This window comes from Pollachius pollachius (assembly GCF_949987615.1).
Source record: "Pollachius pollachius genome assembly, chromosome: 16".
Lineage (NCBI taxonomy): Eukaryota > Metazoa > Chordata > Actinopteri > Gadiformes > Gadidae > Pollachius > Pollachius pollachius.
In genome coordinates this window covers 14,094,557-14,109,601 of record NC_136949.1, presented here as the reverse complement: position 1 = coordinate 14,109,601, position 15,045 = coordinate 14,094,557, and the positions used below count along the sequence as shown (strand labels likewise).

Below are 15,045 nucleotides of genomic sequence, written 5' to 3'. Positions count from 1 at the left end.
AATGTGACTTCATCCTATTGATTGTGTCCTTTCATGAACAAAGAAACATTCGGTGGAGCAAATATAACATCAAGTTGATCTAACGCCGGTGAAATGCAATGCTGGATTTTCACTGAAGCCCTATCGGGGTATAGCCAGATTTCTTTCTGGTTTCCCCACTGGGCTTTGGGGAATCTTGCCTTTCACGTCTCAGAGCTTAGGGTAAGTATATGCCATTTAGTCCCATCTAAACCTTTGCCCGTGATGCCCTTTGAAACTGTTATTGTGATTAAAGACAGGAATACATCTACAGGAATACATTCCCCTTTACTTGGATCCGCAGCATTGATGGTTGCGGTTGATGCTCTGCTATTAAAAGCCTGCACTTCAGGCATGGGCAGCTATGTGGAAGTATGCAGGAACGTAAAAGCATGTATTACACATGAGCGACAGAGCCTGTGCTGCTGCTTGCTTCGCAATCACTACACTAGATGATTTCAATTATTAGGACCTCCCACTCAGGTTGAAGGTGACCTCGTCAGCAGAATCCTCTGCAGTAAATAATTGTCTGGATTGAAAGCCTGCACGGTCCCGCACAGCTCTTCTGTTGCATATGACATTACAGCCCGGATTCCCGCATCCATCATTATGACTACAGCATGCAAAGAGAGGTTACGATATGTTGGAGCTTCTTTAACAATAACACATATTTCTCAGCACAACTGAACAGGCTGATACTGAGAGCAAAGTGGTCTCGTAAAAATACATTGTTAGAAGCTGAAGAGTCCATTCTATTTGCTTTTTTGCTCTTTTGTTTCAATTCTTTTGTATTTTTGGGGCTTTTCGGCATTATCAGAGACAAATGCTGTAAAATCAGACCACCCGCCGGAAATGTCATCCAGCAGTGATGGGAGCTCACACAAAAGAAGTTGAGTCAGGCAGGCAAATTATTGTCTGTCATTGTGTTTGGTGGCTTCATTCTCCCCTTACAGGCAGCTGTATGGTCATTCTGGGAGACATTTTTATCTCTATCCCGAGGCTGTCTTTTTGTCTCTAGATTGCGGTTCTCAATAGATCCTCCAAAGACCTTGATAAAGGTAGTGGAAATGGCAGCACGGCTCCTGGGCTTGGACATTCAATGTTGAGCAACTTAATTTTCTCTCTTGCACAAAATGGAGATAAATTCTTCATTTTTGTGTCTGAGTAGCTTCTTTAATACTAGTGTGCGTTGAGTTGTCTTAAATGTGGTTTAACATTTGGATGCCCTTTTCCTTTTGGGTAAACAGAAACCAGATTTCTTGGTTTTTCAACCAACCTCATCGACCTTATTAATGCTCTTATCAAGCTAGTTTGAACTCTAAAGTGCTTTTGCACTTTTATGGAGCCAAAAGCAGAAACCTTCTTCTCTGACCAAATTCAATTTATCACCCATCCATTTGTCCAGCCCCTCACTCACTCAGCCATCCATCTATCCATTCATCCACTCATTCATCCATCATATATACATTCACCCAGTCACTCATCCATCCATCCATCCATCCACCCATCTTCTCACTCACTTATCCACCGATTCATTGTCCATCCATGTTTTCATTCACCCATCCATACATCCACCCCCCACCCACCAACCCACACTCTAACTCATCTATCTATCCATCCATCCCTTTATTCATTCCATTAACCATCCAACCCCTCTCAGTCACTCATGCATACATCTATCCAGGAATCAATCCAACTATTATCATTCTCTCCACCCACCCATCCATCCATCCATCCATCCAGCCTTCCATCCGTCCACCCATGCGCCCTACAGTCCCTCTACCAGCCTCTCGAGTGAGCAGATCAGTCCAGATGTGCTACAGACCAGCCCCAGACTCAGTATGGCCACATCTGTGAGCCTCTCCCGGGCCCCGAGGCGACGCCAGCGCAGCCTCAGGTGGAAGAGGCAGGGCAGGATCAGGGTCATGGCCGCCCCGGTCACGCTGCCCGTCAGACCCATCAGTAGGGAGAACCTTGGCACCAGCAGGGCCAGCAGGTAGGACGTCCCCAGCAGGGCCCCGCGGACCAGCAGCCCAAGACGGGGCACGGCCGGCGGGCCACGGCTGGCCTGGGTGGAGGCTGACGCCACAGTGCCTGGGGATGGTTTCGAGCAAGGCAGTGTTTGTTGAGGAGAGTGAGGGGGGGGATTTAGTCTAACACTGAGCGTACTATGAATGCATTCTGGAATGGACTGCAGTCTGGAACGTTGGTATTGCCTTTTGTGTGAGGCTCATCATAGAGCTCCTAAGGCACGTTAAAAGCTATTCAATTGTTTGCAAGGGAAAAGGTTAACATTAAGCAGAAAAAAATCCATATTGCAACAAAAGTCCCCAGTCGGTTTGAACCAAAGAGATGGGCAACAAAGCATCAACATAATAAACCTTGAAACCGAAGAATGCATTTGTTAAGCAAAAACTGTATTTTCTTGAATTTCATAGATATCTTTCTTTGTAGAAATTCTGCCGTGAAGGGAGAAGTGTCTCAAAGACTAACTTAACATCTATCTAGAGGGTCCAATAATATTTTGCCAAAAAAAAGCTATGAAAGCTTTGTTACTAATACAAATATGAAAGAACGACGCTGCGTTCAACTAACCTCTTAGAAAACAGGTTTCTAGGATCTGTGCGGCTGAGTAAAATGGCAGTGGGTAGGAGAGCAGTGCTTTGGCGACCAGACCCAGGTTGACGAAGGGTCGAAGGTTGGCTGGTAGGTTGTCAGTGATGACCTCACTGGTCTCTCTGCCCCATGTCAATACAGCCTGGTCAAGGTGGAAAAACGTTATCCCTGTTTTTTCCTCAAAACACTGTGCATTGCGCTTTGCATAGTGTCAGTAGATACAGTATTAGGTATGTCAATGTTAAAAAATCTCTAACAAATCTCTGTATATTTTTCTTAACATTCACTTATTTTTATATCATCTTTAATGGGTAATATGTAACATATTTACTGTTCTAATTCATAAAATGACCACGATGTGTGATCAGAGGTTAAGGAAACATGCAAAGTTAGAAAACTAGCTTCTACAGCAATGCTACAGCCAGTCTGTTCGCATTTAAAATTTTCGTTCAGTCAGAACCTTTTTTTGTGTTTTGGCCTGTGTGTTTTGATTCGCCATTCACTGAGTACACTGGGTTGCCAGATATTAACCAAACTGGCACACAAACGTAGTGTTCTGCAGCCATGGAAGCAAGCGAACAAACTGACCTGAAAAGCCTTGTACTCCTTTGAAAAAGCTCCATGACCAGAGCAGTGCTAAAAAATGGGTGAATCTTAAGAGTTGCATTGGAAAGTTAGAAAACAGTTAAGAGCCCAGAAGTAATTTTCAAGATTGATTCCACATGAGCTGTTAAAAATTTGCATTCAATATAATGCAAACGTACACATTTGCTGATGAACTTACAGTGTTAAGACTCGTCATTGTTTGTCAGTGTCAAAATAGAATAATTGTGGCAATATTCTGAATTAGGACTGCAGAACCCATTTAAAGTGCTCATTTTCAATGTTACATATTGTGCATTTAACTCTTTTTTTGCGATAGCCCAAAAATATAATAATATAAGAAGGTGATCAGAAGGTGTCCACCAAATGTTTAGATAAGCTATATTATGTATGGTTATATATTGGCTTATCCCTCGTCAGTCAGGGATATCCATCAAATCCATCCATTAAAATCTATACTAAATGTCGGACAAACCAGCAAGGAGAAGGCGGTTTTCAGGACGCAAGCGGCTGCGTGGGTACGCCCCAGCATGGCAGGGAACTGCCCTCTGTGCTCCATATTGCCCTCTAGAGTAGGGAGGAATATCTGAGAGGTGTAGGAGAAGATGATGACACCCACAGAGACCAGGAAGTCCCCGGGCTCCACGGCCAGAGACAGAGCGGACAGGGACCAGCCACGGGATGCACTCAGACAGTAGAGGATCACCAGCAGGCTGGGCGAGTGAGAGAGGGAGAGAGAGAGAGAGGGAGGGAGGGAGGGAGGGAGGGAGGGAGAGAGAGAGAGAGAGAGAGGGAGGGAGGGAGGGAGAGAGAGAGGGAGGGAGGGAGAGAGAGAGAGGGAGGGAGGAAGGGAGGGAGGGAGAGAGAGAGCAACAGTCAGAGAAATAGATAGAGACAGAGGGAGAAAGAAATAGACAGAGAGACAGTGAGAGAAACAGAGAAACAGAGTGATATTAACATCGGGGGAGCGAGAAAAATAGAAATAGAAAAACACGGTAATTAATTAAAGATGTGACAGAAATATTAATGCAGTGTGTACAAAATTGGATGCTCCTAGTCATATTAAATTTGATTTAGGTTTACAAAATAGAGAAAGAAACTAGGTTGATTATTTCTTAAGTGATAATTAAAACTAAAATGTACTTTGCAAAACAGTGATACATGAGGATCAGCGATTCTTTAGAAAGATCATTTAAAGTGCTGTGGCAGCTCTTTACTTTTAATGCTACAGTTAACATGGAAATGACCAGGGCTAAAATTCAGAATGGAAAATCCAAAAGGTAAATTACACTTTACGGGCCTCATAGATAAGTAATCAGTAATAAGATAGAAGGTTTTTATCTCATGGGTTAACGATGGCTAAACCAGGCTCCGGTGTCTATGACAGCCTTTGGTTTGGTTTACTACCAGGGCGGCACGTTAATACGACAATATAAAGGGTCTTCTCTCATCATCCTTATCACGAGCCAGGGGCACCAGAGGACTGGCGGGCATTGCTCTCGTCTCTTTGGACCTGATCAGGCCGTGAGCCAGGGAGCACAGCATGCTGAGGGTGGACACTGGTCGGAGGTCTGTCAGCACCAGACAGGGCAGCAGGAGAAGGACGGAGGCCAGGGAGCACGCTGATCTAGGGACAGCCGTCCACCACAGGCTGTCTGACAGGAGCGTGGCGGAGACCACCAGGTACAGCGTGCACGTCATCAGCAGCTCTACCACCTGGGCCCCCACACGCGTGCACATGTACGCACACGCACATACGCAGACGCACGCACGCACGCGCACACACACACACAAACACGCACGCGGGCACAGGCACACACACATACAAACATGCACGCCGGCACAGGCACACACACACACTCACACACGCACGCACGCATGCATACACACACACACACACACACACACACACACACACAGACAGACAGACAGACAGACAGACAGACAGACAGACAGACAGACAGACAGACAGACAGACAACATAAAAAAACAGCTTAATGAATAATTCAATGCAATGCAAAGCCATATTTTGACCCATCTGATGAAAGACATCACCTGAGCTATGTTAACCATCCAGCCAGCCAGTCCAGCCCAGTTGGGCCGCAGTCCCTTGCAGCAGGCCTCTGCTATGTCCTGGTAGCTGTGGCGGACCCGAACCAGCCTGGGAGCCAAGCCACACCCACATCTAAAAGACACACATCTTCATTGCATCTTCAAAAGACAACAGACTTCATTGCACTGCAAATCTTCAGACCACTTGTGTCACACAGAATAACACAGCATAACATATCCTAGATTTGTGACTGTATGAAAAATAACGTTTAAAAACCATTCATACCATGATGAAAATAGTATGATACAGACGAGAGAGCGTGAGAGAGGGACAAATAAAAGACACAGAAATGGGACCCAACCCGTGATGTTCCTCTTCGTACAGGCAGGCCACCAGGATGGTCCCGGTGTGGTTACAGATCCAGGCGGCCAGCACTAACAGCAGGAGACCCAGGTAGCCGGACCGGACCAGGGCGTAGGGGAGGCCCAAAACAAACATACCCTGGAGGAGATGAGAGGAGGACAGAGGTGCAGAACGGGGGAGGAACAGAGGAGGAATGGGTGGGAATGTCAATAAAATACGGAGGAGATGGTGGGGAGGGGGGGGGGGGGGGGGGGGGGGGCTGGGGGTAGTGGACTAAGACCAAAAAAAGCAGAGCTTATAAAAAGATTCACAGGAGGAGACGCAACGGGGAGAGGACACATGGGAACTGCAGCAAATCATTGTTTGTTTTGATGTATAGGGTTTGTTGTTGTATTTTTTTGTAACTCCATTTGTTTAATGCTTTGGATTCGAGGAGAACACAGAGCAAAGGAAGAAGAAGCGGTGTGGAAGAGATAAGAAGACCAAAGGCAAGGAGAAAAGACGAGAGCGGGCAGAGAGGGAGGGAGCGAGGGAGGGAGAGAGAGAGAGAGAGGGGGGGAGATAGAGAGAGAGATAGAGAGAGAGAGGGGGAAAGAGAGAGAGAGAGAGATAGAGAGAGAGAGGGGGAAAGAGAGAGAGAGAGAGAGAGGGGGGGGGGGAGATAGAGCGAGAGATATGGAGAGAGAGAGAGGGGGGGAGATAGAGAGAGAGATAGACAGAGAGAGGGTGAAAGAGAGAGAGAGAGAGAGCAAGAGAGAGGGGGAAAGAGAGAGAGAGAAAGAGAGAGATGGAGAGAGCCAGAAAGGGAGAAAAGAGGGGGTGGATGGGTGGAGAAGAGAGGAACATGTCTTTTGGCTTGGTGCCCAGCTCAGCGGAGGATTCAGGAGAGGTAAAGGGGAATGGAGGGGATGATGTGGAAGGAGGAGAAGTAGGAGGAGGAGGACTTTTACTAAGAGAAAAACTTTAGCAGCATGCATAGCGAATTTGGCAGAGAAGACTAGTTTTAAAAAGAGAGGGGGAAAATATGAGAGGAAGAGAGAGAGAGAGAGAGAGAGAGAGAGAGAGAGATGGAGAAGAGAAAGAGAGACAGATAGAGAGAAACAGGGAGAGAGAGGGGGAAAGGAGAGAAGGAGATAGAGAGACAGATAGAGAGGGAGACAGAGATATGGACAGAGAGAAAGAGAGGGAGAGAGAGAGAGAGAGAGAGAGAGAGAAAGAGAGAGGGGGGAGCAGAGTAGGAAGAACAAACAATGACCTTACAACCTGAAATGTAATGCTGCAGGGGTTGTGAAAAGAGGTGAGGAGGAGTGGAGATGCAACGGCAGCAGAGGAAAGTGGATGAGAGGAGAGGAGAAGGGCGAGGGGAAAGAGAGAGGAGGGGAGAGGACGGCAGGAGATAGGTGGAGAGATGAGAAAATAAGAGAAAAGAGGAGAGGCAGGGGCAGGTGAGGAGGGGAGATGAGAGGAGGAGAGGAGGGGGAGGAGGGGAGAAGGGGAGAAGGAGAGATGAGGGGGAGGATCACAGGAGACAAGCAGTTGCTTTGATGGCCTTGCCTCGCTCTTTAATTTTGGAACATGACGATACACAGTCCCATGGAAACACATCAGGGAAGTGGAGACACATCCGCGCACCTGCGTGCATGCGCATACGCACACACACACACGCACAAGCACACATACACACACACACAAAGGCACACAGACAGTGCAATGCACCTGTGGAGTGTTAACCCAGAAACACATACACACAGAAGCACACAAAAACACACACACAAACACAAACACACACACACTTTCATACACTCTCATACACACGTTCTACAAATAAATAAACAATTTATTTCCGAGCAGGCACTTTGGTCAATGTAGCCCCAAATAGCATCCTGTATGTCTTGATATACCGATTGACCTTGGATGTGTAAAAAAAACGAAACTTAAAAAAGCTACAATGGAAAGCAGAGCGCCTTGGGATAAGAGAAGCAGAGAAAGTGACATTAAAGTATCTGTTTTCATCTCCTTTGTCAGTATTCTCATCTCTCTCTGTATTTCTGCCAGCTTATTTCTCGTAGGCTTTGTTTAAGCGCCACATGGCTCTGTGCCTGCTCTTCTTCTGTGTCCAGGAACCGAAATCAACACAGAATAGAGCTGAGGAGGATGATGACGAAGATGATGATGCTGGTAGATGTTGAGGGAGGTAAGTATAGTCCTATATGTGTTATTGTTATTCATTTGTAAATTTTCATTATAATAATCTTGATAGTTCGAAGAGGTATACGTTGCTATTGAATATTTTCCTGCCAAATGTCTCATTTACGAGATTACCAGAGATGATTAAATCCAGACCGACCAGAAACACACTCTAGCCACTAAATTATCCTCTGCCAAAAGTATATCAACATTTAAGGGATTTTTGTATAACCTATATGTTCTTCCCCATCAGTGTTTTCAATTTTGAGAGGCCTTTTAATATCCATTTTTAGCACAGAAGTGTGTTTTGAGGCTGTCAAACAGATCTTGACAATAACGTGGCTTCTGCTATTTCTGCATCGCAAAACGAATACTCTGTTCACAACCACGCACACATGAAATCTCACAGTGCTCGTCTGATGTTTAAGGCAAGAGACTTAGTTTCCTCTGATCTGTGAGAATGAGACACAAACTGGAGCTGCTTCATTAAGTGCCGTGCGTGAAATTCCAGCTCATTTTCATAATAATTCACTGCCAGGCGCCTGGGGAGCTGGTGAGCTGTTGTGCATTTTGGCAGCAAATTTACTTTCTAATAAAAATTGTATCAGACTGGCACACAGGCAGTCATCCTAGCGTCAATAAATCACAAACTGGCAAACACTAATATTTTCCTCCTCCAGCCTTTAAGGGAGATAAGAGCTACAGTCACGTTGTCCCACACCGTTATTGAAATAAGTGGTCAGGGTGTCGGAGTACGTTTGACGGCTAGCTCCATCACCGCCGGATGGACAGTTTGAGGACATTTCACCATTATAAAAAGACATTAAATTTAGCTCTTTTTTCCCCCCTTCCCATTTTTTTCCTCGTTCATCACTGTCAATAACCCCTCAGGTTATTCACGGAGCTCGCCAGCGCTCGTCACAAACAACCCATTAAATGGAAGCGCCAGGCTAATGCCTCAGGCGTGGATTAGCGGCGGGCGACACACGACGTGATGAGCAATCGCTAACACCTCAGATATTTAAAGTAACCTCCCCAGCCCGCTGTGCCGAGGGAAGGAGCACAGAAGAAGAAGACTTGTGTACACCACTGAGTATTCTCAGGCATGGCACCGTCTCCTTGGTGGAGAACCAGCTGGCACACATTCAGACGGGGAGAGAGCCTGGCGGAGAGAGACTTCTACGGGACAATAAGTGATTGTTATTGTGAATAACCAGGGCTGGATCAGGGAAAATGTTTTAAATAACACAATATTAAAATACACTGCCGTGGGACTTTGTTCTTGCATGGCGGGAGAACACACACACAGGCAGGCCCGAATTGATAAACAACAAAGGAAGAGTTCTTCGTTATCTACCAACAACCGCAACGCAAAAAGTTTAGTCTGCATGTATCTGTACACCGACAAGGGTGATTATCCAAAGCAATCTGTTCCCGAAAAATAACACTGTTTCTGGTAAATCGGGTGATTCCAAGATGGCGTGGATGTGTTTTTCATTCTGTGTGCATTTGTCTCGCATGTGTTTATAGAGGGAGAGGACATTTGCGGTGATGTGTGTTTGTGTTTGTGTGTGTGTGTGTTTGTGTATATAGGTGCAAATCTGTGCTTGTTTGCAGCTTGTGTTTGTGGCAACGGTAATTGTGCCCTAATGCCATAATGTGTTCTCTGCATGCCGCCTTACACCCTTCCATCCTGTTTGCATATTTCCAAGCGTTTACAGCATAATAAGCTATTAGCATTACCGCCACAAGCACCGGCCGTGACTGCAGGCTTTTCTCAACTCATACTTTCTTCGTGTCATTCACGCTTTATTAGATGAGGGAGAGCAGAGAGAGCCCTGACAAAGAGCCTGGGAACAGACATATTCTGTTGTCCGATCATAATGGAAACAATCCCATCCTGCTATTTGTGCTCCTTTGACTGTGAGTGATGCTTACATTGTACAACTGCAGCGGCTGCACAGGCTCGCCCTCCGTTATGCTGTGTGTCAATGGGTGTAGGGTTCTGCGCGCTAGTGATTATGCGTGTGCTTTTGTCTATTCACGCAGTCAAAGGCACACCAGCCTGCCCGCTGTCTGTTGGCTTGCTGACACAAAGACGATAGCGTAATGTTGACTGTGTACAGAGCTAAAGCATTGCTCTATAGGTGTTAGCTCTACTCTATCGTTAAGTTCTTCTGAGCGGTGAGAACTTATCTGGGACCAAGGCCAGATGCAACCATTTTTCATCTATCAAAATGATTTAATCTTTTGAACAACATCGAAGTTAATCTCGACGGAATTAAGGGTTTTTAGCAACTCATTCACCAGGCTCTGTGTGTACTGAAGCACCTGTATGGCGTTGGTGACGTTCCAGCCGGCCTCCCAGGTGGTGATGGAGGGCCGGTGTGGACCCAGGGCTCCTTCCACAGCGAGACGCCGCACTTCACCGGCCCCCCCGCTCCCTCCCAAAGTTTGACCTTCTTCCTGCGGGCTTGTGGGAACAACGCCGGCCTCGGCCCGCCTCTCCTCGCCATCCCCTCCCCCCCCCCGGCCTTCCCCGCCGTCCCCCTCCCTGCTCCACAAACGGAGCTGGGGTTCCTCCTGGGGGCCGGTGACATTAGCCGGTCTCCTCTGTGCGGCGCCCCCCGGTTCAGGTGCCGGGACGCCCTGGTTACGACGGCCGACCTTCCCTCCGGCGAGCCCGGGGGTCCTCGAGGTGTGCGTCGCGTCGGAGGTGCTGGGGTGTGTGGAGTCGGCGGGACTATTTATCATGCCGCTAACTGCGTCTTCTGTGCCCGCTTCGTGGGTCCCGGTGTCGCTGAAGCGCCTCAGGTGTTGGTGGGGTAGCAGAGAGGTGCTCGTGGTTGTTCTCGGTCCAGTGGAGGTGAGGGTGGTGATGATTTGTTGTTTAGCGCCCGGTCCAACCCACTTAATGTTAGCGCGGCGGTTAGCGTTGCTAGGAGACGGTATTTCCGCTGTGGCTGTGGTTCTGCTCGGCTGACCTCTGTGAGGGGAAGCGGCCGTGGCGGCGGCGTCCGTTCTGTCTGCCGCCGGGCTGGTTCTAGTCCCACCTGAGGCCGCTGTGCGACTGTTTGGAGACCAGCTACTTTCCTCACAGTAGGTTCTACTCAACTCATCGGTCTTGGTCAGCACCAGGGTCTCTCCGTCCTCGTGGATAAGCCTGGCAAACAGAGGAGAATAAGGATTGACTTTTTGAAGCCTTGTGGACTGAGCTGTCTGGAATGCGGTTCACTCTAACAGTTCAAACTCAGATTTTAAACATATACTGTAACCCAGATCACAATCCATATTTGCCTTTACCAAGACTTAAAAATATGGAATATCATAAAAAGCAAACCTTTTATGTGTCACTCGGATCATTATAAACCCGGCATGTAGCCTATATTGAACAAATCAGACACTCCTACTCTGGACCGCTGCTACATAAATGCACAATGGAACATCTGTACAACAACTGATCGTTCGATCTATCAACAAGCGACGCAAATAACCTATAAGTGGCTTAAAAAACGGTTTTCAAACTTCAAGGTGCTATACAGAGAACAATTTCCTCGTTATAATTGCCTACTGTGACTCACCGCGCAGCCCAATCCGGCTGCAGTCTGGAGGCGGTCCACCCCAACAGAGTTCCAACAGAACCCCAGGGCTGACTGGAGCTCCAAACCCTCTGGACGAAGCCCATCTCCAGCTACACTCTCTGGGGAGACCGTCTTTCCCTCTCTCTCTCTGGAGCTCCAGGTGTCAGTGGGGAAGGCTTATGGATGCAGGCACACATTGAAAAGCATCCACAAACACACCCTTGGACCAGCTGAGACACACATATATACACACACATGCGCACACACACACACACGCACACAAACACACGTATACACACACACACACACACACACACGTATACAGACACACACACATATACACAGACACACACACAAACACACACACACACACACACAGACACACACACGCACACACACCAACACACACAATGTAGAATTCAGTGAAGTGATTGAAAAGTTGGTGACGTGAAACATTATAATAATCTCAATTCTCTTGACATAGACGGGCAGAAGCTGAGGTGCAGTGAGTAAACAGCTATAATAAGCGGTAAAGCAGTCCAGTGCAAAGACATGTTAATTTAGCTACTCCTATTGTATCATAGACAATTCAAGGGCATATAATTAAATGAGCATCATCGGACCATGGAAGGTCGCCCAAACGACCGTGTCAGTCAGCTTTCATTGGTCCCAAATAAAGTTCCTATATCTAAAGATAAGTAGGGCTTTTGTATTTTTTTTCTTATTGACCTTCAGGATGGGTTGCAATTTTGGAGTCTGGCAGATGTTCCTATAGTGCTTTAAAACAATATATAATATAATGTCCAATTTCAGACGAAGTTTGTTTTGTATTAAGGTGAAATTACAAGAAGTTGAGTTTCCTAACGCTTTAGTTTGGAGAATGTTAACAGTTCGACAGTAGGAGGAGCCACAGAGCAGAGATGTTTTTGACTCCAGCTAAACTTTTTTGGTCAACTTCTATATCTTCCTTTACTATTTGTTTTGTGTATTGTATGTCGTGTTCTGTTATTTTTCCTACTTTCGAGTTGACCTCGGTCTTGCTGTGTCATGCTTTCTAGGGCACTGAAATAAAGTTCAAACTGTCACTTAACAGCCCTTTCATTGATAAAAGTGCTAAGTAATTCAAGATGTGTCGAACTATTGCTGCTTTGAATGACTTCCGTTTCCTCTACAAAACACATTTCACATTAATACAGGGGAACGAAAACGCTCGAGCGAGTTATAACTTTTGTTAATGCATGTTGTTCCGCCACTCAACAAACTTCATTCTTTAATACTTTTGTTCCCGGTCCACCCCCTTCTCTGTCCCACGGAGGGAAAACAGAAGGGAGGGAGAAGCAGAACAGAAGGGAAGGAGAGAGAGAGAGAGAGAGAAGGATAGAGGAAGAGGGAAAGAAATTGTTTGAGTGCGTCTGTGTTCAGTCCAACTTGTGAAGAGTTGCAATCGTCTGCCTCCGTTTCCTAATTCTTCCAGTTGAGGAGAGCCGCGCGGGGGAACGTCCGTGCTGGAGATAGCCGACTAAAAAATGGGACGACTGTGGCTGGCGCTGCTCACTTCGTTGCTATGGCAATGCTGCCAGGCTCAGCAAAGAGGTGAGTCCTCGCGGCGATTGATAGCCCTTTTAATCAATTCGCCCACGCACCTCAAGTTTCCTCTATTTCAAAGGCTATCCCGTTTCTCCAAAGGTTTCAAGTCCCCCCCGCAGTAATTACAATTCTATAATATGAGTTGGCTAAACTTAACAAATGTCACCACTAATGTCCAGGTATACCTCTTTCTAGGCCTATAAATCTACCTTTAAGTTATATCTCTGCTCTTCGACTGTCCTGGAGTTCGAGCGTCAATGCTATTATGGTCTTATTATATATGGTGATTGCTTTGGAAGCAACGACCCCTACACACACACCTTCGTGTGGCATTAGGAAAAAATACAGCTTTGCTGAGTTGAACAAAGTCACGAAGAAGTTCAAACAGATGGTTATTAAAGTAGGCTCAAGTGATAACGTTTTGCTAATGAGTTTAAATGACCTTGGTACAATTACTTCCAGTCTATATGACTGGATATAAATACGAGGCAAGTGGTTTCAATTGTGCTATTTTAGCTTCATATTTTACAAAAATATTTGGCTGTTTTATTCTAAAAGGGTATCTTTATTTTATTCTGAAATAGTCAAAAAACAAAACGAAGCAGTGACTATCATAAAAACACCATTATTTCCCTGCAGGGTTCAAATAAATTTTCTTGTTATTGTCTGCAAAACTACTCTACCAACTTTATTAAGACACAGCCTAGCACTCAGACCCAAGTCCCACCACTTCACCGCTTCATTATTTTTCCTAGTTAGGTGTGTCACTGTGAAGCCTCCCCTTGACCCCGGTGTTCTGCCGGGCCCTCTCACTAAAACCCAAACCTGAATGTATCATTGACTACAGCTACCAGGTCCTGTTAGTTCTAATGCCGGTTGGTTCAACTTACTCATCTAAACAGTTAGCGTAATGCAGTGGCATTTGTGTGTGTGTGTGTGTGTGTGTGTGTGTGTGTGTGTGTGTATTTGTGTCGTCCGTCCGCATCCCGTGTGCTCCTGTGTGGAGGCGGCTGCCTGTCATCAGTGGGAGGGAGGCTGTGCTAGTGGGGGGGGGGGGGGGGGGGGGGGGGGAGAAGAATACTTGTCACCTGAAAAATAAGACAAATCTTGCGGGCGTCATGTTCCTCGCTGTCTGGTTCTGTGCTATTTGTCGGCAGCCACTGTTCAACCCAGTAGCGCCTTGGACCTCCCACGGAGAGGAGGACAAGAGTGTGTGTTCTGTGTGTGGTGAGAGGGAAGGCGCCCTATTAGGCAGGCCGAGTATGTGTGTGTGTGTGGGTTACCGGGGGGGGGGGGGGGGGGAGAGAGGAGAGGGCGAGGGAGAGGCCATCTGCGTGCGGGCTCCTCATTACCAGGCATGTCAGCGGCCACGCTCCCTATCAGAAGCCACTCGCTCGCTCACTCCCGCGGAGACGGACAGAGATTGGGGGCCTGGGGGTGGAGTAGAGGACGGAGGGTGGAGGGGGTACTGGGAGGAGAGGAGGACGTTGGGAGAGTTGGGAGGAGGTGCTGATACGGAGAAGAGCAAGGCGGAGGAAGGATGGAGGCTGGTGGATGAGGATCAAGAGCAGAGGAGGCAGCAAGGGAGGTGGAGGAGGAGGTGGAGGAGGAGGAAGGAGGCGGGCCCTGATGAACTGGCTCGAAGTCTAAATGCGTATATGTGTCTATATATATAGCTATAAGTAAGGCATAGTCCTTTATAAGCCGGTTAATAATGAACTGATCATTAACACAAGATTCAGTCAAAAGCCTTTAGTTAATGAGTAACTAATCATTAATAAATCCTTATTATACGTTTGTATATGATTAATAATTACTTTATTAAGCATCCCTTATTTAATCACTGTGTTCAATGTTGATTAGCCATTACTAACCATTTCAAGATCGACCCTCTAATGACCTCACAAGTGGGAGTGTATGATTGACAGATCAGCCCACCAGTAGGGACAGTCCACTAGGCGCAGGCTGGTAGGCTTAGCACTTTATAAAAAGACAAACCCTTAAAATTGCTGATAAGATAGTGATAAAAAACAATGC

The 15,045-nt window shown here is 46.7% G+C and overlaps 2 protein-coding genes across 2 annotated transcripts in view; one reads left to right on the top strand and one right to left on the bottom strand.

Annotated features, from left to right (window-relative positions):
* Positions 1-1,786: 1,786 nt before the first annotated feature.
* Positions 1,787-10,594, bottom strand: LOC307087573 (vesicular inhibitory amino acid transporter; the record flags this gene model as incomplete). Its single annotated transcript, XM_079753188.1, has 8 exons — positions 1,787-2,112; positions 2,614-2,776; positions 3,713-3,950; positions 4,751-4,953; positions 5,293-5,398; positions 5,634-5,791; positions 10,172-10,242; positions 10,408-10,594. The coding sequence occupies 8 exons, from the start codon at positions 10,592-10,594 to the stop codon at positions 1,787-1,789; spliced, it is 1,452 nt and encodes a 483-aa protein (XP_079609314.1).
* A 2,126-nt stretch (positions 10,595-12,720) lies between these two features.
* lama2 (laminin, alpha 2) overlaps positions 12,721-15,045 on the top strand; it is a 162,262-nt gene continuing 159,937 nt past the window's right edge. The window contains exon 1 of the mRNA XM_079753729.1: positions 12,721-13,014. Within this exon, the coding sequence (XP_079609855.1) occupies positions 12,948-13,014 (67 nt within the window). The 5' untranslated portion in view covers positions 12,721-12,947. The remainder of the gene's footprint in view (positions 13,015-15,045) is intronic.